At 38.0% G+C, this 21,133-nt stretch overlaps 1 protein-coding gene across 1 annotated transcript; it reads left to right on the top strand.

Annotated features, from left to right (window-relative positions):
• The first annotated feature begins 58 nt into the window (after positions 1-58).
• Etfdh (electron transfer flavoprotein dehydrogenase) lies at positions 59-21,100 on the top strand. The gene is made up of 13 exons (XM_021653606.2): positions 59-303; positions 3,734-3,871; positions 4,455-4,684; positions 6,822-6,903; positions 7,327-7,445; positions 9,108-9,185; positions 11,799-11,945; positions 13,684-13,824; positions 15,267-15,410; positions 17,423-17,591; positions 18,908-19,090; positions 19,546-19,767; positions 20,739-21,100. Exons 1-13 carry the CDS (start codon positions 270-272, stop codon positions 20,900-20,902), a joined length of 1,851 nt encoding a protein of 616 aa, XP_021509281.1. The 5' UTR covers positions 59-269; the 3' UTR covers positions 20,903-21,100.
• Positions 21,101-21,133: the final 33 nt, after the last annotated feature.

The raw sequence follows: 21,133 nt of genomic DNA, 5'->3' as shown, positions 1-21,133 counted from the left end.
ATAGAGTCTTCTGCCTTTTCCTCGCATGAACGTGACCCGGAAACCTTACTGGCCATCGCGTCCTCTGTGGCGCCGGCGCAAAGCAGAAGAGGGGCGGGCACGCCCCGAAGCAAGGGCAGTCGGCGGAGCTCCGAGGCTGACAGGCTGAGCAGTAGGGGCTTCTTGGCAGGTGATGGCGCCCCTCGTGGCCTAGAAGTCCATCGTCCTCGGTCAGCCGCAGACAGGCCTCCCTCCACGGTGTCTGGTCAAGTCTTCGGTTTACTTTGAACATGTTGGTGCGACTATCCAAGCTCTCGTGCCCTGGTGAGATGGAACTCCTTGTGGGGACAGATGGAGCAAGGTGGATAAGTTGGGGCAAACCCGACTGGGCTTACTGCAAGCAACTCTCTCCTTGTCTGTTTTCTTAGGATAAACTAGGGCAAAGGTCAGTGCTGTCAGTGCCTGTTGGTGGGCCCTAGCTTCCAGTCCTTGAGGTTGCTCCAGTTGGCAGAATTAACATCTAGGTTAAAGGTCATGAGCGGAAGAACATTGTCAACACTGCCCACTCGGTGGACTCTTCCCAAATTCCCGTCCTAATCTTTAGTCCAAGGCTCAGGTATTATCTGCTGCCTTATTAGGAACGGGAAAGAAAGAAAAACTTGTGTGCGTTTTCTCCTTGGCTGTGACCTGACTTTCATCTCTGTAGCCATCCTAGTCCAGTCTTAATTGAAGTCTGAGCTGTCGTATCGTAGTAATTCATGTGCTGCCCATGCCACATGAGTCGGAAATTTTTCTGCATAGGCCCTTCTGTTATGGGTGCTTCCTAAAGCAATTGGATGATATTTTTAAATTTTTGCTTAAAAACAGCCCCTAATCAAACAGAAGATTAGAGTTCTTGAATTCTGTTGTAACTGGCTTAATATAAATCTTTACTGAAGTTAGGATTTGGCTGTGGAACATTTAAACAAGTGTATGCATACTTGTTTAAACAATATGTTGCAAATTCAAACCCAGCATGTATTACACACTGGCTTTGAGGGCCAGTGTATCAGCTAGTGTCTTTAATTTAGCTGCACTCTTGGGTCCAGTCAGTGACTTTTCTTTGGATGCTAATTTGTTACATTTTCATAACTCAGTGTTGTCACTAGTAGCAACAACTAAGTGGACATGAGTATGTCTTTCTGTGGTCGGTCAATGTTCAGTGAACTCTGTGACTTCTCATGTAACCCTGTTTCCATGCCTAAATGTTCAGATGGCTCATGAGAGAGATCATGCTCCTGTTAGCAAAGGAATTAATGCTAGGCCTTTTTCAGGTTCCCTGGTGGAAATCAGGGTTCCAATGTCCTCACACAAATTACTTCAAGTAATAAAATTAAAGTTTGTCATATTCTGTTCAATAATTTTCAGAAGTAAATGGTAACTTGTATATGCTAAAGTTTAGTTTATAAAGTGTATAATACTCTTTTTAAATGATGATACTATGTTTGAACTCAAACTGAGTTTTCCTACAATATTTATAGATATCTTTTTTTTTTCCAAGATTTACGGTATGGAAAGATTTAATCTTGATCTTTAAAAGCTGCCCTGGAACTGGCTCTGTAGACCAACTGGCCTCAAACTCACAGACATCTACCTGCCTCTGCCTCCTGAGTGCTGGGATTTAAAGGCGTGACCCACTACTGCCCTACTTCCGGGCAATGTTGTCATACTTAGTGTGTATTACAAATAGAGAAAATTCGTCTCTCTACCTCTTTAAAATTATCAAAAGCAAATGTATAGTACTTAGAAGTCATTAGAAGTCTACTACAAATGTTTTCTCCTCCTTTATTCATATTTGTTGTCTTGATGCCAAGTATTACTTTAGAAACTATTTTGTTGAAATATTTAAAAAATATTAATCATGGAGTTGGTACTAAAAGATAAAATTGTTTATGCCAGGTTTATTTTTGTTCAAAGATGTTTCCTTTCTATTTGATGAGAAGAAAAAAATTACCATGGCCTCAGGTCCCATGACTTCAGTTAAAATTGCAAATCAATTACTAGTCTCAGAGTCTGACAGGTATTTGAAGAGACTGTGTGAGTTTATATTTGTCTGCTGTCAACAGGGACTGTAGCTAATCCACACATCTCAGAGTGTTATGGGAGATAAGATATGAATGAAATTCTTTGTCTTTAGTATTTACTTTTAACAGTCAATTAAAAAAAAGTTTCTTCATTTGCAGATGCTTCATAAGATAAGGTGCAAGTTAGAAAAGGCTTTATTATTGTGACAGAAATTAAACAAATTCACAGGCTTCTATGTATATAACCATTAAAATTGTTACTAGGAAGGTCCTGATCAAGTTAACAAACATGTATTGTTTGTTTTTGTTTTTGAAACAAGAGTCTCTCTATGTAGCCCTAGCTGGACTGGAACTCTTCTGTGTAGACCAGGCTGGCCTTGTAGTCACAGAGATCCACCTGCCTCTGCCTCTGCCTCCATGTGCTGGGATTACAGGCATGTGTCACCATTCCCATCTGAATAGATGTGGCTCTTGTATTTCAATCTTTGATCTACCTATCACTATATTCTTTATTTAACTTTTTATTTTGAACTTGCTCTAGGCTTTCAGATGAGTTGCAGAGCAAATACAGAATTCCCATGTGTCTTTTCTCAAGCTTAACATTGTACATAATCATGGTGATTAGCAAGACTGAGAAATTAACATCGACAAGATGTTATTACACTACAAAGTTATTCAATGTTCCCATTTCTGGTCCAGGACCTAGTCCATGTTGCTTTTTGTTAGCACACCTTTGTCTATTTTAATGTGACAGTTCCTCTGCTTCTTGTCTTTCGTGATCTTGCTGCTTTAATGTGTTGCCAAGCTTTTATTAAATGCCTCTCAATCTAAATTTGCTTGTTGGTTTTTCATGATTTCCTGATTAGACTGAGATGTAAGGATTTTTGAGGGTATTTACCACATAGGCAAAGAATCTTTCTCTTTATACCAGAACAATGATGTGATATCAGTGTGTTGCTGGTAATATTTAAATATTTGATCACTTAATTCAAATTATATGTACTATATTTTTCTACTATAAAGTTAATTTTTTTCTCTTAATCTTCTACTTATTAAAAATCAGGTAAGTTCAGTCCATACTCAGAAGGGGAAGAATGAAAGAATTTGTGGATGTATAATCACGGTCTTAAGTACTCTGAGTTTTTCTGTAAAAGTCTTTGATTAAGCTTGCTATAGTGCTGAACACCTTTAATCCCAGCATTTGGGAGGCAGAAGCAGGTGGATCTCTGTAGTTCAAACCAGCATTATCTACAGTCAGCCTGGGCTGTGTCTCAAACAAACAAACAAAACCTGGATTGAATGGAATTCATTTTGACACAAAGAACAGGCTATATATTCTTTCCAACTGTTTTTCTCTATGTTTTTGTGTCATTTAATGAGTAACTATCTTCCCTGCATGTATTCAATCTCTGAGCCATTCATTAGACTATCTCTTGTTTTAAAAGTTTTGAAATTTTGCTTCATGTGTAAAAACTAGCTTTAGCATTCATGTAAGAAAAAGCATATTACATGTCCATTTGTGTCATTCAGTAACAACATTCTTTCAACTTAGAGACTTTTCAATATGTGACAGACAAAAACCTAATTTTTAAAAAGATACTGTTCCAGCTGGGATACAGAGTTAATAAAATGTAACTAATAAGAAAAAAATAAAAATTAAAAAAAAGATGCTGTTCATACGTTTTATGCAGCATACCAGTGGTTTCAAGCCTTACAAATTAAGAAGTGCCTATGTGTGTGCGCTCCAAGATGTTCTTCAACTTCTGCTGTGCCTCAGATTACCACCCACTACACTGTTCATCCCCGGGAAAAAGACAAAAGATGGCAAGGTAGGTAATAATTTTCATAAAAATCTTGAGACTTTCCTAGATACTTCGTGTTATCTTTCTGGTATGAATATTTTAATGATAATTTAAAAGCACTGAATATATCTTTATCAAATGTGTTACATATTACTGTTTAGATAAGTAAAACCTTTTTGTAGTTGCTTTATTCATTTGTTTCTTTCTTAGAACAGGGCTTCATGTAGTGGCCTGACTTTGAACTCCTGAATGTAACAGAGAATGACCCTGAACTCCTGATTCTCCTGCTCTTACTTCCCAAGTGTTGAGATTTTAAGTGTGCACCGCCATGACTTATAAATTTATAATAATAAATTTCAAAACCAAAAAGTTGCTTTATGAGAACCAAAATAAGAAACGTACTGAAATAGAACCAAACCTGAAATTCATCAAATAATATTATAATTATTATGCATAACCCAGAGAGAATATCTATAAATTATACTCTAAAGCATAGTGAGAACACTAATATACATATTAAAGTATCCTAAACAAGCATATGACTTATGTAGTTATCAGGTCCTATTAATCCCAGAATTGTGCTTTATTTTTAACATGTTTCCTCCCCCAGGAGTGAATATGGAGAGATTTGCAGAAGAAGCAGATGTGGTAATAGTTGGTGCCGGCCCTGCGGGGCTCTCTGCAGCTATCCGTCTAAAGCAGCTGGCTGCTGAACATGAAAAGGACATCCGTGTGTGTCTGGTGGAGAAAGCTGCTCAGATAGGAGCTCATACTCTCTCAGGGGCTTGCCTTGATCCAGCTGCCTTTAAAGAGCTCTTCCCAGACTGGAAGGAGAAGGGGGTAGGAGGAGTTGATTCTTACACAAGGTCTAAACTTTGCTGTCTCTACTTTCAAATTAGTGGAATAAAGAAATCCCTCCTCATGTAAATCTCAACTGTTTGGTATTAAATATATATACTTAGGTATTTTTTAATTTAAAGAAAACCAAGAAAGGGGGCATGAGGCTTTAGTTCATTGGTGTGGCATGCACAAGCCCTGGGTTCAGTCTCCAGCACCACACACAAACGAGCAAAAGCAGGGAAGCTAGGTATAGTGGAGCACTCTTGTGCTCTTACCATGGAGAAAGCAGGCTGATGAACTCGAGGCCAGCCTGGCTGCATAGCAAGACCCAATCTAAAATAAGAAGGAAGTAACAATTATAACTTGAGATAGAAACTCATATTTTTAAATTTTTATGTATTTTATGTGTATGAGAATTTTGCCTGAATATATGCATGTGCACCTCTTGAGTGCCTGGTGCCTTTAGAAGTCAGAAGATGGCTTCTGTTCTCCAGGAACTGGAGTTACAGATGGTTGAGAGCCACCAAGTGGGTGCTAGGAATCAAACCCAGATCCTCTGAGCCAACTCTCCAGCCCTTAACTCCCATTTTTATATACTGCTGTCTATATGTTACATTTGTATATTGAACTTATGAGAAGCCATGATCTTGAGAATTCCATTGAACATTTTACCTAATAAAATACAACACTTGTTTCTTAGTTTGCTCCTAGTAAAGTATTATGTAGGCTTTTCTGGGGCAATGTAATATCTAAAGCCAAAAAGGAAATCTTTTTAAAATTTTTTTAGATTTGTCGTTTTGTGAGTGTTTGCCTGCATGTAAGTGTGTGCATCATGAGTATGCTGAGTGCTCACAGAGGCTAGAAGAGGGTACTGGATCCCCGCGGAGTTGGAGTTACAGATGGTTGTGGGTGCTAGGAATCGAACTCTGGTCCTCTGTAAGAGCTAGTAGTCTTGACCACTGAGAGTCACTGCTCTACCACCTAAAATCTAATTTTCTAAAGAAATAATTAACATGGTCTCCTCTAAACTCAGCAGAAAAAGCTACAGGTATGGCATGTCTTGAGAGGCCTAAAAGAGGTTGCTTACTCAATGTTAGGCTTCATTGTTCTCAAAAGTAATATGAAATTGGTTAAAATCTTACTTTCAGCTTTTTCTTCTGTAGGATGAGTTATATTTGTCCTACCTCCAAGGTTAGAATATTTGTGAATAAAGGTCAAATAAATATATGTTATTTGTACTCATTCTTTATGGAAATAAACTAAAATCTGAAGCTTTTTATTTTGTACTATCCTTCCCGAAAGAGCATGCTTAAAAATTAAAAAATTAGAAAAAAAAAACACTTCAGAGGAATTAATTCTGTCTTCAGTATATCAGAAACCAGTGTCAATGGACTGACAGTGTGAGTTCTAATGCCAGAGCTCTTTATTGCCGTAACATCCTTATATACATACATACATACATACACACACACACACACACACACACACACACACACACACACAGCTGTCAGTCCACTACACACATGTTAATTGTCTTTACCCTAAAGGACAACTTTTCTAAAATTTTTTTTCCAACAAGGTAGGCAATTTCAACTTGAAGCCAGCACCTAGGCTCTACTCTCAGAGAGACAGGAAACATGACATACACAGTTCAAACATGTCTCAAGAGGCCTCTGGAAAAGAGGTTGGTAGAACAAAACTACCAAGAGGTGTAGGTTAGCTTTTAAAGTGTCCATCTTAAGGTTAGAGAGATGGCTCAGCGGTTAAGAGCACTGGTTGCTCTTCCAGAGGACAAAAGTTCTATTCATAGCACCCATATGACAGCTAACAACTGTCTGTATCTCCAGTTCCAGGGGATCCAAAGCCACCTTCTGGCTTCTATGGGCTCTGGCCACACATACAGTACACAGCTGTATATGCAAGCAAAACACCCTCAGTGTTTTGTTTTGTTTTGTTTTTAATTTCTATCTGTTTCAAACAGATAAAAGATTTAGTTACAAGGTTTTCAAAAGAAAGGCTGAAAGAAAAGTGAAAAGGAGAGTTCGTTTTCCTTTCTCTCTCTAAGGTTTTTTAAATCAATATTCACCCCTACAAATACAACTAAAAACATTTCCTTCCTGTTTTCATTTGTTCCTAGGCTCCACTTAATACTCCTGTAACAGAAGACAAATTTGCAATTTTAACAGAGAAACATAGAATTCCTGTGCCAATTCTTCCAGGTAGAGTATGGCATAGTCATAAAACATGGCTTGCATAGCTGTAAGAAGCTGCATTTCAGTTGGGAAGTGTCCTCCTTTGCAGATGAGAAAAGAGAAGCCTGAGAGTGGGGTATATGAAGGACATGCCCAGAGATAGCCAGCCAATGAGAAAGCCAGATGAGGATACAGTTCTTTTGTCTTCTAGTTTAGAAGAGCCTTGAAAGCCAGCCAGAAAATTTTCATCCCAGGCTTTAATATTGATTTTATTTTAATAAACTGGAACTTTAACCAAACTTCTTTTAAGTGACATGTCATAGCCATAAAGATAATGTGTATATTTATGCAGCAGTACACACTGGTTAGATTTTTTAATTAAGCATATTGGATTATTGAGATGCCTTAGCAGTAAAATGTCAGATTTTAAATTGCATTAAACATTTGCAGGTCTTCCTATGAACAATCATGGCAATTACATTGTCCGCCTAGGACACCTAGTGAGCTGGATGGGAGAACAGGCCGAGGCTCTTGGAGTTGAAGTGTACCCTGGATATGCTGCTGCTGAGGTTTGTACAGTTTTGTTTTGCTTTTTAATAGCTACAGGAAACAATCTCTTTTTCTTAAAAAAGTAAACCAATAATTTTAGAGGTAAATCATTCATAAAAACCATAGGATTTTTAGAATTGCAGGGTTGAGGGAAATACTAAAATTTCTAATCCAAAGAGGAATTACAATTCTTCTGTTGCCCCCATCATGTGATTGAGCACTTTGGGGATGTGAACTCCTTCAATGTGGACTCCTGGTCATCTTTTGATTTACTCAGTAATTATCTGCTATGTGTGCTTTACAGAACAAGTCTCTGCCCTCTTCCCAGATCACCCTCCTTTGCTCTTTTCCACTCTCTTCTTTCCACACCTTTACTCATCCGGAGGCTTTTGTTTCCCAGGCTAAGTACTCTCATTTCTTTCAGCTGACATGCTATGTAATCTGGTTGCCCTCGGTATTGTTGCCCTCCACCAACACGTTCCTTTTCATCCCTTCTCAAAAGTAGGACCCATGATGAATAAACTAGTTCAAGCCTCGTGTAGATTAGTCTTCATTCTAGAAATTTCTTCTGTTAGTTCCCACAAAACAATAGTTTTTGGCAGCCATTTAAAATTGTTGACTCTAGAAATAAAATTGTGTATGTATGTATAGTCTATATATATTATATATTTAGCCAGGTGTGGTGGCACAAACCTGTAATCTCAGCACTCAGGGAGGCATTTGAGGCCACTTGATCTACATCAGGCTAGCCAGGCCTACATAATGAGGCCCTGTCTCAGGAGCAGAAAGGAGGGGGTTGGAAAGACAATGACTCAGAGTGACAAGCACTGCTGCTTCTCCAGAGGATCCAGATATAGTTCCAGCACCTACATGGCAGCACTCATAACTGTGTGAAGTCCAAGAGATCGGCCACTCTCTACTGGCCTCTTAAGGCCTAGTATGCACATAGTGAACAGAGGTACATTCGGGCAAAACACTCATATACATAAAAAATTGTAAAGAAATTAGCCTGGAAAAACATAGTGAAAGAAGAGAAGGAGAAAGGAGAAAATCCTTTGTGTCAGAGAAAATTCATTTTTCTTATAAATCAAAGTCAAGTAAAAGACATAGGTCTCTGCATTGTCTTTGCTGCTAGAAATCTCTGTTTCTCCAGCCCACTCATGTGCATTTGGGCTTTTGGACTCAGTGTGAGGTTTTGCATTGCTTCTGGTTAAATGTTCTTGGTGGGCTCCAGAGTCACAGGTGGGCCACTTGTCAAGTACCTGGTACCCTGGTACAGGTAAGTATTTACGTGAGTGTGCACATACTATGGTCTCTTTATAGCTTCTCTTTTCTTCACTTCTTTCCTGACCATTCTTAGTGGGCATTGTTTGGTTTAGTGCTCTGAACCAGATCTCAGTTCTCTTTTTATCCCCTTCTCCTATTGATATTTACCCTTGCTTTCCTACAGTGTCATGTGATTCCAAGGTTCACTTTGTACTTGGCTGTCCAGAGAGCATTTTCCTCTAGAGCAAACAGAAATGAGGATGCCAGAATAGTGTAATTTCTCATCTTCATGACTGTGTTTTTTACTTCTCACACTCCCTTCTTACTTCAAAAATAAACTGCAGTCACCATCATTTCAAATATGTCAGTCAGAATGAATGCTGAGGTAATAATAAATTTGCTTTTGTCATTTTTAGGTCCTTTATCATGAAGATGGTAGTGTAAAAGGAATCGCCACTAACGATGTAGGAATACAGAAGGATGGTGCACCAAAGGTATACCATTAACAAGTATGTGCTGAACAAGAACTAGCAAGACATGGTACACATCTGCAGTCCCAGTACTTAAGAGGCTAAGGCTGAAGTTCAAGGCCAGCCTACTCTACAGACAAGACCCTTTCTCAACAAAGATCCAACTCAAGCTCAATATTTAGGTCTTCTTATAAACTGCACAGCATGTCGGTTTTAGACTATAATTGATAATAATGGCGTTTTTTTTGCAGTTGTTGAAAAAAACAGGCAAGTTTGAGCTCAACACAAATATTAAACATTTAAGAATAATTTTTAAAAAGCAAAACATGAGTCAAATACATATAAAAACAAACGTGAAAGACTTGATTTCATTCACTTAATGAAAGACTCAGTAAGTTGTTACAGCCAGTACAGTCATAGGCATTGGCACTCCTAGAACATCATCCCTGTGGACAAGGATCATCCACTTAATATTAACAGCAGCAATCTTTTGGGAAATTTAAAACTGGCTGCCTTCCTCTGATTCACAATGTCAGTCTGACAAAGTGAACACAGCTGTGTGTTAGCTGCAGCTGCTAGGATGCAGGGTACATACTACAGACCCTGAAAAGTTGCTTAGACGCATAGTTGCCCCTAGTTAGATTAATAGTTTAAATATGAGTTTAAACAGGCATAACTAGACTCAAGCATGGCAGCACATACCTGTAATTCTAGCATTTGGGAGACTAAGGCAGAAGAATGGCTGAGAGTTTGAGAACAGCCTGGGCTATGGATGACACCTTTAAAAAAAAAAAAAACAAGATTGAAAAAGAATGTTTTATGTAAGCCTAAATAGATTGGAGCTACAAAAGAAAAGAATTACAGAACTCTCAACAGTAAGGTTCCATTCCTATTATAACAATGCAAACTCCTGTCTTGCTACAGTGTCTGCCTGTGTTTATTACCTAAACTACCAATTGTAGATGCTTACTTTCTTGAGGACAGAAGTCATAGATGCTACACTAGGCCTGCATGACTGTTTGCTTATTGATATTTAACCCCTTTCTTCCATTCATGAACACAGTTAGGAATCTAGTCTACTCCAGCGTGTTTTTCTGCTTAGAAAGCAAATGGCAGAGGCACACAAGCCACTTAGTTATAAATTTGTTAAAAAATTTCCACATAACAAATAATAAGTAACATTACAACATCACAGCAAAGGTCACACAGATTCTACTGCTTTCATATTTCATTTTTTGTTCTCATTCAGAATTGTTCATATTCTATGATTTGTATTTATTAAAAATGTATTTTATATCTACATAAATATAATGAATAGAAGAAGCCAGGCATGGTAGCACATACCTATAGTCAGGAGGATAAGCTGATTCCCAAAGCTCAAAACCAGCATGGATAACATAGTGAAAGACTATGGGAGAGAAAAAAAACTCTAAAACACCACAGAATCTACTGGAATCTACTGCCCCAAGTCTGCTAGAAAAAAAGATCATTTCTGCTGCTGTTTCCACTCACTTTTAACCTGCTGTAGCTTGGTTTTCTCCTGTGACCTTCTGAAACAGCTCCATTTTGTCAATCTGGTGGTCGGCTCTGTCTTCTCTTATTTGACCTCTTAGTATATGCTACTCTGTCTATATGATATATGTGACACAAATGAGCACTCCCCCAAGAAAGAGAAGTTACCAATCAAAATGAAAGATGACCCAGTTCTCTGAGTGTGCTAAGTAAGTACTGAGGTAGTTCATAGTACTGAGAACTCACAGCCAACTTGTCCTTCACAGCAAGACATAAACAAAACTTAAGGTAATCTATTTGACCTCTAAAAATGAATGCTTTATTTGTGGTACATTGCTTATAATACACATATAATGTGTGAAGAACTTCAGAGCATTACCTTGATATAATTCTGTTAATTATATGAATATATCTGTATGTACACAGGTATGCAAACTCTTAAGTAGAAAAACATCAAGAAAGATACATTTTTTAAGGGACTTCCTTAATTGTTCTTAAGTACCTGGCATGTGCTACATGTAAAGGCAAAAAGAAAAAAAAAAAAGCCTCTAATTGTATCCTGTTTTTGCATTGTTTTGAGACAGAGTCTCTGCATGGCCTAAAATGATCTCATAATCACAATCCTCCTGCCTTGGTCTCTTGGAGTCTGGGATTATGGGAGTACACAACATGCCTAGCTTTTATATACATACATACATACATGATTACTTTTTTAGAGAGAGAAAACATTTCTTTTACAATGTTGAGCAAAAGGGAAAAGGTTAAAGTAAACAAACCAAGTAGCTTCGGAATGTGTTGAGTGCAGTCTCTTTGTGCTTAAAAGAATCCTTAGATTCTTTATAGTGTTTAACCCAAAGTTTTTTCATGACTCACATGAAACCTATTGCTTTTGCTTCTGACAATAAATGGAGACTCAGGAATATATGGAGATGGAAAGCTATTTCATTTGGAGAGAAGCTTTTAGCATGAGCATAGTTTGCTTTTGTGGACTGAAGACATTATAGAATTTAGATTATACTTATAATAGTCCTGCTGATTTTCTTTCTAGTGCAAATGTCTTGTGTAACTGTTTAACTTATTTTAATGTGTCAAATATAGTTATTTTATTGTGGTTTTGCTTTTCAGACAACATTTGAAAGGGGACTAGAACTACATGCCAAAGTCACAGTCTTTGCAGAGGGTTGCCATGGGCACCTTGCCAAGCAGCTTTATAAGAAGTTTGACTTGAGGGCCAGCTGTGATCCCCAGACTTATGGAATTGGCTTGAAGGAGGTATCCTGGTTTACTTGTACAATTTTAATTTTAAATAATTGAATTTAATTTGTATTATCATGTAGTTTATAATACTGATTTATTTAATTTCTGTTGGTGCTAGTTTTCAACCTTTACTTTATTTGGGGTTCCTAAAGCCTCTACCTCCCTTCAAATCTCCCAGCACTAGCTAGTAGAGAAGGAAGGTTAGAGGAGAAAGGGGACATAGACCTTTTTAGACTTAATTCCGTTGGTAGGGTTCTTTAGGAAAATACCAGTCTCAGTTGTCAGGATATCTGGCAGTTCAACAACAGCAAATGGCAGCAGTGGAACAACAATAAGCCTTCTTTCTCCTCAGTCCTTCTCATCAAAACTCTCATTCTTTCTGTCCGAGCACTCCTCCTCAGAATTCCACTAACTTCAGCTGGAAGATCATGCACCTCTCTGAGCAGTTATTAGCTGTGGACAAATTAAAAAGCAGTTCCATATCCCACACCTGGGATTAAAACAAAAACCTGTTTACAGAACATAATTAAGTTTTTTTTTTAAATCAAAACTTCTACAAATTAAACACTTAAAATTTTCATTAAGTTAACCTGTTCCTTATACTTAAAACTGGAATGTTTTCTGAGGTGCTAGAAAATGTTACAGGTCAAATAATTGCATAAATTGTGTCTATAGTAACCTGTAAACTTGCAAACATTTTTCATAACATGCCCCTTCTATGGCCATGTCATGTGCTGCTTGTAGAATGGCCACCTCCTACAAAGAATTACTTATTCAAAATTATGTGAAAATATTTCATGAGACACACTCATACATTGCATATTAACCTATAATTTAGGAACGTTAAATGTGTATTTTCTTAATTTATTCTGTAGTCTATTAATCCTTTAAATTTGTTTTTTGTTTGTTTTTCAGTGCTAGGGATTAAACTCAGGGGCTTGGTTGTTTTAGACGAACATTCTACCATTGAGTACTTCCCAAGCTAGTTTAAGAATTTTAAGCCAGGCATGGTGGTATAGATTTGCAGAAAAGTTGAAAAGTCGGGGCCAGCCTCAGCTTTACAGCAAGGTGCTGTCTAATTAAGTAAGTAAAAAATAGATAAGTTATTTGTGTGTGTGTGTTTTTCACACTATGTAGCTTGGGCTGGCCTGGAACTAGCTGAAGACCTATCTAGCTATCATCCAGGCTGGTATTGAATTCACAGAAATCTGCCTACCTACCTCCCAAATGCTGGGGTAAAAGGCTTACACCATCCATCATGCCCAGCCCACATATAGTCAATAAGTCTTTTTTTTTTTAAGGGGCTGCAGATGTCAGAGCGTTTGCCTAACAAGTATGATGCCCTGAGTTCAGTCTCCAGAACTGCAAAAATAAGTAAATAAACAACTTCATTATTTTGTGTATAAAAGCATACAGTGAACAATGAGTTTATTTTAAGATGGCTGAAGATAAATTAACAGATCTGAACTATGCTGCTCCATTTACTTTCCCCACTCACCCAACAGTAAGCATGCTCAAGTAGCCAGTACTCCAGAAATTTCTTTTTCAGTGATCTTTCCTGTAATGCCACAAAAGAAATCCTTAATTTGAGGAGCTAATAGGGTCATAACTTTGTGACCCATTTCTTTATCCTGGTGTAACATTGCAATCATTTGATTATAATTTTCTTTGATATACAACATAAATTTTTGTGCTGCTTCTATTTGTAATTGATACTGTAAGACTTGATGGGTTTGGTTTGGGTTTGTTTTAGTTGTGGATCATTGATGAAAAGAAGTGGAAGCCTGGGAGAGTAGATCACACTGTCGGTTGGCCCTTGGACAGACATACTTACGGAGGCTCTTTCCTTTATCATTTAAATGAGGGTGAACCTCTAGTAGCTGTTGGCTTTGTGGTAAGTTATCTCCCATTGCAAAAGATTTTACTAGAATAACACGCTTTTTCCATGAGAAAGCTGATTTTACTTTATGAGCATGTAAAAATCTCTGTAGCCACTGTGCACAAACACATTCATCAGCTTACTTAGCTGTAATCCTAGGAGCGAGTACACTCTGGGCACTGTTCTGAAGCTTGGAGGTTGGTCAGTCCATTTCGTAGCCATCCTGTGCCATGAAGCATGTCCTTATTATGAGCAAATTAAACAAGTCTTATCCAAATGCCACAGTAACTCTGTGTTAGTTATTGTTCTGTTGCTGTGAAAAAGACACCATGACCAAGGCAACTCTTTAAAAAAAAAAAAAACTGGGGTCTTGCTTACAGAGAGTTAGCCAATGATCATCAGTGATACTGATGATCATTAGTAGCTGAGCACTTTGCACCCTAATCTGAAATCAGATGGAGAAAGACTGGGCGTCGTCTGGGCTTTCAGTGTCACCAAGCCCATCCCCAGTGACACACCTCCTCCAACAAGGCCACACCTCCTAAGCCTTCCCAAACAGTTTAACTTACTGGGGACCAAGCATTCAAACACATGAACCTACAGGGGCCACTCTCACTCAGACTACCACAGAGATGGAGGTGGGATCCATGTGTGATGCTGACTGTAGAGCCTACTTCCATTATGGTATGCTGCCACTGAAAATAAAACTGGCCCTCAGTCTGAACCTGCTACTTTAAAAAAAAATCACAGGCAATTTTTTTCTTCCATTGCTAAAGCCATAAATTAAATCTTAAACATTCTGAACAATACAAACTGTTGGCTTTCTACATAGCAACCATCATGTTTCAGTGTCATGACCCTAGTTTCACATGACACATCATTAAATTTATGCAATTAGTGCGTAATTTAACACTCAGTCAGGTTTTGGTGTGTCACTTACCCTAATGACTTAGTCTCATCAAAAGAAAAAGGTATAGCTATTTGTACCTCTTCCCACATTTTCTGAATACACCTCCCGTCACTTTTCTTCATTTTTGCTCTAGTAGTACTGTAATATAGATTACTATCTTTTTGCTGTTGTTTTGTTGTTTTTCAAGGCAGGTTTCTCTGTGTGTCCCTGGCTGTCCTGGAACTCTCTGTATATCAGGCTGGTCTGCCTCTGCCTCCCAAGTCCTGGGATCAAAGGTGTGCGCCACTACTGCCTGACCTAGATACTTGTTGAGTTGGTATGAATAAAGTAGTAAGCAATCTCAACTCTATTTGTGGATACTTATTGACAAATGAGGTTGATAGAATAATTTTTTTCTTAATTTGGACTTTGATTTCCAGAGCACAATGGTTTGTTAATGTCCTGATTTTTAAAGTTTTGCTGGTTATAAACACAATTATTCTTTTGCTTACTTTCTTTGCCTCTCAATGTAGAGTTTATCTCTGTTTTAATTTTGGTTTGGTTTTAGGTTGGCCTAGACTATCAGAATCCATACCTGAGTCCATTCAGAGAGTTCCAAAGGTGGAAACATCACCCCAGCGTCCAGCCAACCCTGGAAGGTGGGAAGAGGATAGCCTATGGAGCCCGAGCACTCAATGAAGGTGGCTTTCAGGTAGCTTCCAGCACTTACTCTGAATTTGTATTTTGTAAATTAACCAGTTAAGAACAAAATAATTATTTCATAGGGTGAAAATTTAAGTTTAACAAAATACTGTTTATAAAATTATACATAAACAAAGTAACTAAATTACACCATAAATTTAGTTTCAATATATTGAGAGCTGGAGTGATGGCCCAGTGGTCAAAAGCACATGTTCATGCAGAGGACCCAGGTTCAATTCGCAGGACCCACATGACAGCTCAACAGTGTTCACCACTCCAGTTCAGGGCATCTGACACCTTCTTTGGACCTCCTCAGACACCAGGCCCACACAGTGTGCACAGACCACAGTAAAACACTCACACACAGAAAAGAAAAAAAAAAAAAAAAAGAATGTAATGATTTCATTGGTATGGTGGGAATAACTCAGTACTTGGTTAGCAGAGGGAGGTAGATTTCTTGAGTCTGAGGCCAGACAAGAATTCATACTGAGACCAGCATATAGATTTCTAGAGATATATTCATGGACTTTTTTTTTTTTTTTTTACTAGAAACCAAAAATTGTGTAATTCATGCTTTTCCCCTTTATTCCTTTACTTATACCAGGAAACTAAAAAAATAATTTATCCCAACTAAATCTTCCAGGTAGCCTCTGTTAGAATAACCACCGGTTATTCTGTGTTACTACACAATTTATTGAGTATGTATTAAACAATGAAATAAGACCTAAATGACCGTGATCAAAGCTGTTAGTAATATCAAACAGGTTAAGACAATCTGAAAAACAGCTGTAAAAGTTAGACAAAATGATCTGGAAAGATAGCTTCTCTGACTTTCAGGATCATGCTTAAAACATGATCACTTCTGCCTCTCATAGTCTAGATTCTCAGACTGTTTTAAAAATTGAATTTGGGGCGCAGTGGTGTACACCTTTAATCTCAGCACTCCAGAAGCAGAGGCAAGCAGATCTTTGTGAGTTTGAAGCCAGACTGGTCTATAGAAGTGAGTCCAGGACAACCAACGCTAGCTACACTGAGAAACCCTGTCTTGAAAAGCCAAAAAAGAGTAACATGGATGTACATGCATAAGGTCAGAGGACAACTTGAGGGAGTTGTTTTTCTCCTTCCACCATTTGGAGTCTGAGGATTAAATTCAAGTCATCAAGCAACACAGGAAGCCTCACCCACTGAACCATCCCAGCCACCTGTGTGTATGCTCCTCTGATTCCTTCTGCCCTCAGGTTTTGCTTCTTTAAAATTCTACCATTGGTGGGAACTGTGGCCACAAAGCCTTTCCCATGTGTCTTTTGCAGCTGATGGCAACTTTTTGAAGTGTCAACCATCAAACTTTTACCACTCCACCACTCTCTCAACAAAGGCCTATCTATGGCTTTTTGTTAGAAAGCTTCTAACAAAGAAAAACTGCAAAAAAGACCAACACTGCGTTGGCTTACTTCCTTTTCAAACTAGAGTATGTTCCCACGCAGTCCTGATTTCAGCTCCTACTCCTTAGACAATATACTTTTGTTAGCTAAACTGAAAATATCGATACCTTTATTACATTGGTTATTTTATCAGAAATTGAAAGTTATTTGTTTAGTCAATAAGATTTGTTTAGAGTAGCACCTAGCCATTGTAATGTATTAGAGCATAGTTCTCCACCCCTACGTGTCAGATGAATAAGATACATGAATCTTCCCCAAAATACATGTAAAGTTACAATTTGCCATCCAAATAAGAGAATGTTGTAACTGGGACACAGATACACATAAATAAAAGCATGTTATTTTAAATATATTGTTTTGATAATTCTGTCCCATAGAGGTCAGGCAAGAGATGAGGAAAAGGGAAAAAAAAAAAATGGAAAATTGGCCATACTCCAATCCTAAACTACCCTAGCTGTGTTCCCTTGTTGCACTCCTTTTCATGTGTTTATTATTCTTCTTTTCCCTATAGTTTTAGGTTTGCAATATTTTTGTCTCTTTGCCTCATTTGAGCTAACAAATGTATTCTGAATGTTTTCAGTCTATACCAAAACTCACTTTTCCTGGTGGCTTATTAATTGGTTGTAGTCCTGGTTTCTTGAATGTTCCCAAGATCAAAGGGACCCACACGGCAATGAAAAGTGGAAGCTTGGCAGCAGAATCCATTTTTAATCAGCTAACTAGTGAAACTCTCCAATCAAATACGGCAGGTGAGAAACTCCTCTTATATGAACTCCTAATAGTCTGAAATTTAAACACTGTCATCTTATCCACATCCAAAGTATAGTACTAGTGATGTCCCCTTTTAAATTCAACAGTACTACATGTAGAATGACTCAGAAAGGTGTCTGTGGGCTACAGCCCATAGATACTGGGCTAGAAATAGACAGCTTTGAAAATGGCAAAATGAGCCACCTATACTTAGTAAACACAAAACAAAATCACATGACTCTGCTGTGGCAACTTGGTTATACCTTCAAGTACCAAAGCATGAAAGTCTAGCACATGGGCTTGGCAAGAGGTAAGAAAACCAATAAAAGCCAAGAAGATACTTTAGACAAGGCAGGATAGGCAAGATGGGATGTAAACATTAGGTAGAATGTTCCCTTAATTTTTCATCAAGTACTGTTCCTAATGGAACCATCAGTCATATTGTAATTGTACCATGGATACATAGTACCAGATAACAGTGGAACTTAGCAAGGAATAAAATCCCTTGAAAACTTTAACAGAAAACTATTAGTTCGTGCAAGTCCCTTAAGAATCAATTGTTCCCTTAAATGCACCATACTAGACAGAGCAACTTGCCCAGTGCTCATGAAGAGCTGGATCAATTCCTGACATCTGCACCCCAAAAGGTGGGTTTCCTAGTTGTACTGTAACCAAATGTGACAGGTTTTTCTTTACAAGTTCTGCCGGCAGGAAGTTCCACATCCAGGTGTTAATAGGACTGCACTCTTAAAGAGATTTCTTTTCCCTCTATCTATCCCGACTTATCTGTGCATTCCTTAATTGTTCTCTGCCCTTTTCTTCACCATCATCTCTCATTAAGTAGACGTCTAATAGAATCGGGACCTGCTCTATTCTAGAAGACCCCAATTAATTATGTCTGTAACCACACTACTATAAAGTCGCAGTCAGGTACTAGGGATGAGTCCACTGGGACTTCAAAAGATATTCTTGCAGGAACACGATTCCACTTAGAGTAGATGTTCCAGTGATGACTTTTGTATTTAAAAAATATATTTATGTAATTGTAAATAGCCTAACTTGTGTGAAGCTTCCCTTTTAAATTAATTTTTATGCTTCCAGTGTGAAAATTAAAGTCTAGCATTATAGCCCCATGTACCTGCCTAACATGCAAAAGCCTCAGTAGCACCCAAAGGCAGATCAAATGCCTTTCACTTCCACACTTCCACAATCTTTCTTGTTGGAAGCCACCAGCATTTATGTGAGACTCTGACCATGATTTAGGAACCAAGACCTACACTCTGTTTCACTTAATATGTACTACTTTTTATAAAAGGACTCCATGTAACTGAGTATGAGGAGAATTTGAAGCAGTCCTGGGTATGGAAAGAGCTACACGCTGTTAGGAATATAAGGCCATCCTGCCATGGAATACTGGGATTATACGGAGGAATGATTTACACTGGAATATTTTACTGGATACTGAGAGGCATGGAACCGTGGACTCTAAGACATAAAGGTAACTCAAATATACTTCATGCTGTTGTTGATGTTGTGTGTGCTCACCAGCTGAGACTATAACCTTGCAGGGTTTTGCTAGTGTTAGGGGCACCTCAGGCCAACAGGCTGCTTGCCAGCGAGCACTCACTTAGTTCCATCTCTACCCACTTAACATTTTAAACTTGCTCATCAGACAAGGGAAATATGATTGTTTGGATTGTGGGTGTTTTTCTTTTGGGGGAATGGTATTTTGAGACAGGCCAGGCATGGGAAGGTAAAGGCAAGAAGAAAGTTAAGTTCAAGGCCAGTATGGACTAATAACAAGACTGAGGGACTGAGAGAGAAGTTCAGTGGTAAAAGAGTATTAGCGTGCATGGGCCCTAATCTGCCTGAATCACAGCACAAACAACAAAAAAAGATAAATTCTGGAAAATTATGTTACTTTATTAAACATCTTTCTCAAAATTGCTTAAGGTTTAGACTCTGATCAGCTCAAACCAGCCAAGGACTGTACACCTATTGAGTATCCAAAACCCGATGGACAGATAAGTTTTGACCTCTTATCATCTGTGGCACTGAGTGGCACTAACCATGAGCATGATCAGCCAGCACATTTAACCTTGAAGGACGACAGCGTCCCTGTTAACAGAAATCTGCCCGTCTACGATGGGCCTGAGCAGCGGTTCTGCCCTGCAGGTCAGTAATGATTTCCTTGTGTTCTAAACATAACGGATTTCCAGTTTAAGATGTCCCCTTCCCATTGTAAAGAACAACAAAAAGCCATACTTTTATGTTCATTATGTTCAGCACCCTTAATGAAGCTCATTTCCTGAATGTCCTGAGTAGCAATCATAAAATAGATTTTGGTGAAGCCTAGTTTGGATGACCTATCTCCAAACAGCTTTCCTGTTTACCCTCAGACAAAAGGACTATAGAAAACAAATACCTGTTCTGGGTCTTTTAAAAAGTTGTTTCTGAAATGGTTTACATGCACATGTAAACACATTATGTCCACGCTGAGTTCAATGACTGACACAATAAAATTTAAATTCATCCTAAGTACTGAATCCCTTAAGTCCTAAGAGCATTTTCAGTTAAAATTAATGAGTAGGCATAAATAGTACAGTAGAATAAAGAATACTCAGATATATGAAGATTACTGTATACTCAAGTGAAATGACTAGAAGGTAAATAAAACTGTTCAAGAATAACACTTGTGGACTGGATAGACGCTCAGAAGTTAAGAACACTGGCTGTTCTTCCAAAGGTCCTGAATTCAATTTCCACCAACCACATGGTGGCTCACAACCATGTATAGTAAGATCTGGTGCCCCCTTCTAGTATGCAGGCACACATGCAGGCAGAACACTGTATAAATTAGATATAAATAGACAGATAATCTAAACTTAATTTTTGTAAGTTACAGTGTACTGAAGCTAATTTGTTAAACTCTTGTTAGACTAACCCAAACAATTCTGCTGAACATCTACTATGTGTTTAGTTTATTATACTAATAGCAGCAACATACACCAAAATAAGACAGTCAGGGGGCAGGGGGTAAACATAAAAAGCCTCAAAGATTTCCATGGTTCAGAGAATTTAATTTCCATTCACTGTTGAATTATTTGCTCTTTTGTTACATACCTAATTATTTTTTTATTTTACAGGAGTTTATGAATTTGTTCCTTTGGAACAAGGTGATGGATTTCGATTACAGATAAATGCTCAGAACTGTGTGCATTGTAAAACATGTGATATCAAAGATCCAAGTCAGAATATTAACTGGGTGGTGCCAGAAGGTGGAGGAGGACCTGCTTACAATGGCATGTAAAACACAAGTGCCTTCATTTACTGGCACATCTGATAGCCAGTTTCTATAAAACTGTAAATGTATGCCAAACTAACTCTTAAATATTTAGATAACTTCTGAACAAGTGTCCTTCCAACATTATTGAAGTAAAATACTTTATATCTAAAGTTGTCCCATAAAATCATGAACTATTTCTCATAAATAAAATTTATAAATAAATGATGGAGCATCTTCTTACTCTCAACTCCTTCC

Source organism: Meriones unguiculatus, chromosome 2 (assembly GCF_030254825.1).
Source record: "Meriones unguiculatus strain TT.TT164.6M chromosome 2, Bangor_MerUng_6.1, whole genome shotgun sequence".
Taxonomy (NCBI): domain Eukaryota; kingdom Metazoa; phylum Chordata; class Mammalia; order Rodentia; family Muridae; genus Meriones; species Meriones unguiculatus.
This window is presented reverse-complemented; position numbering and strand designations above follow the sequence as displayed.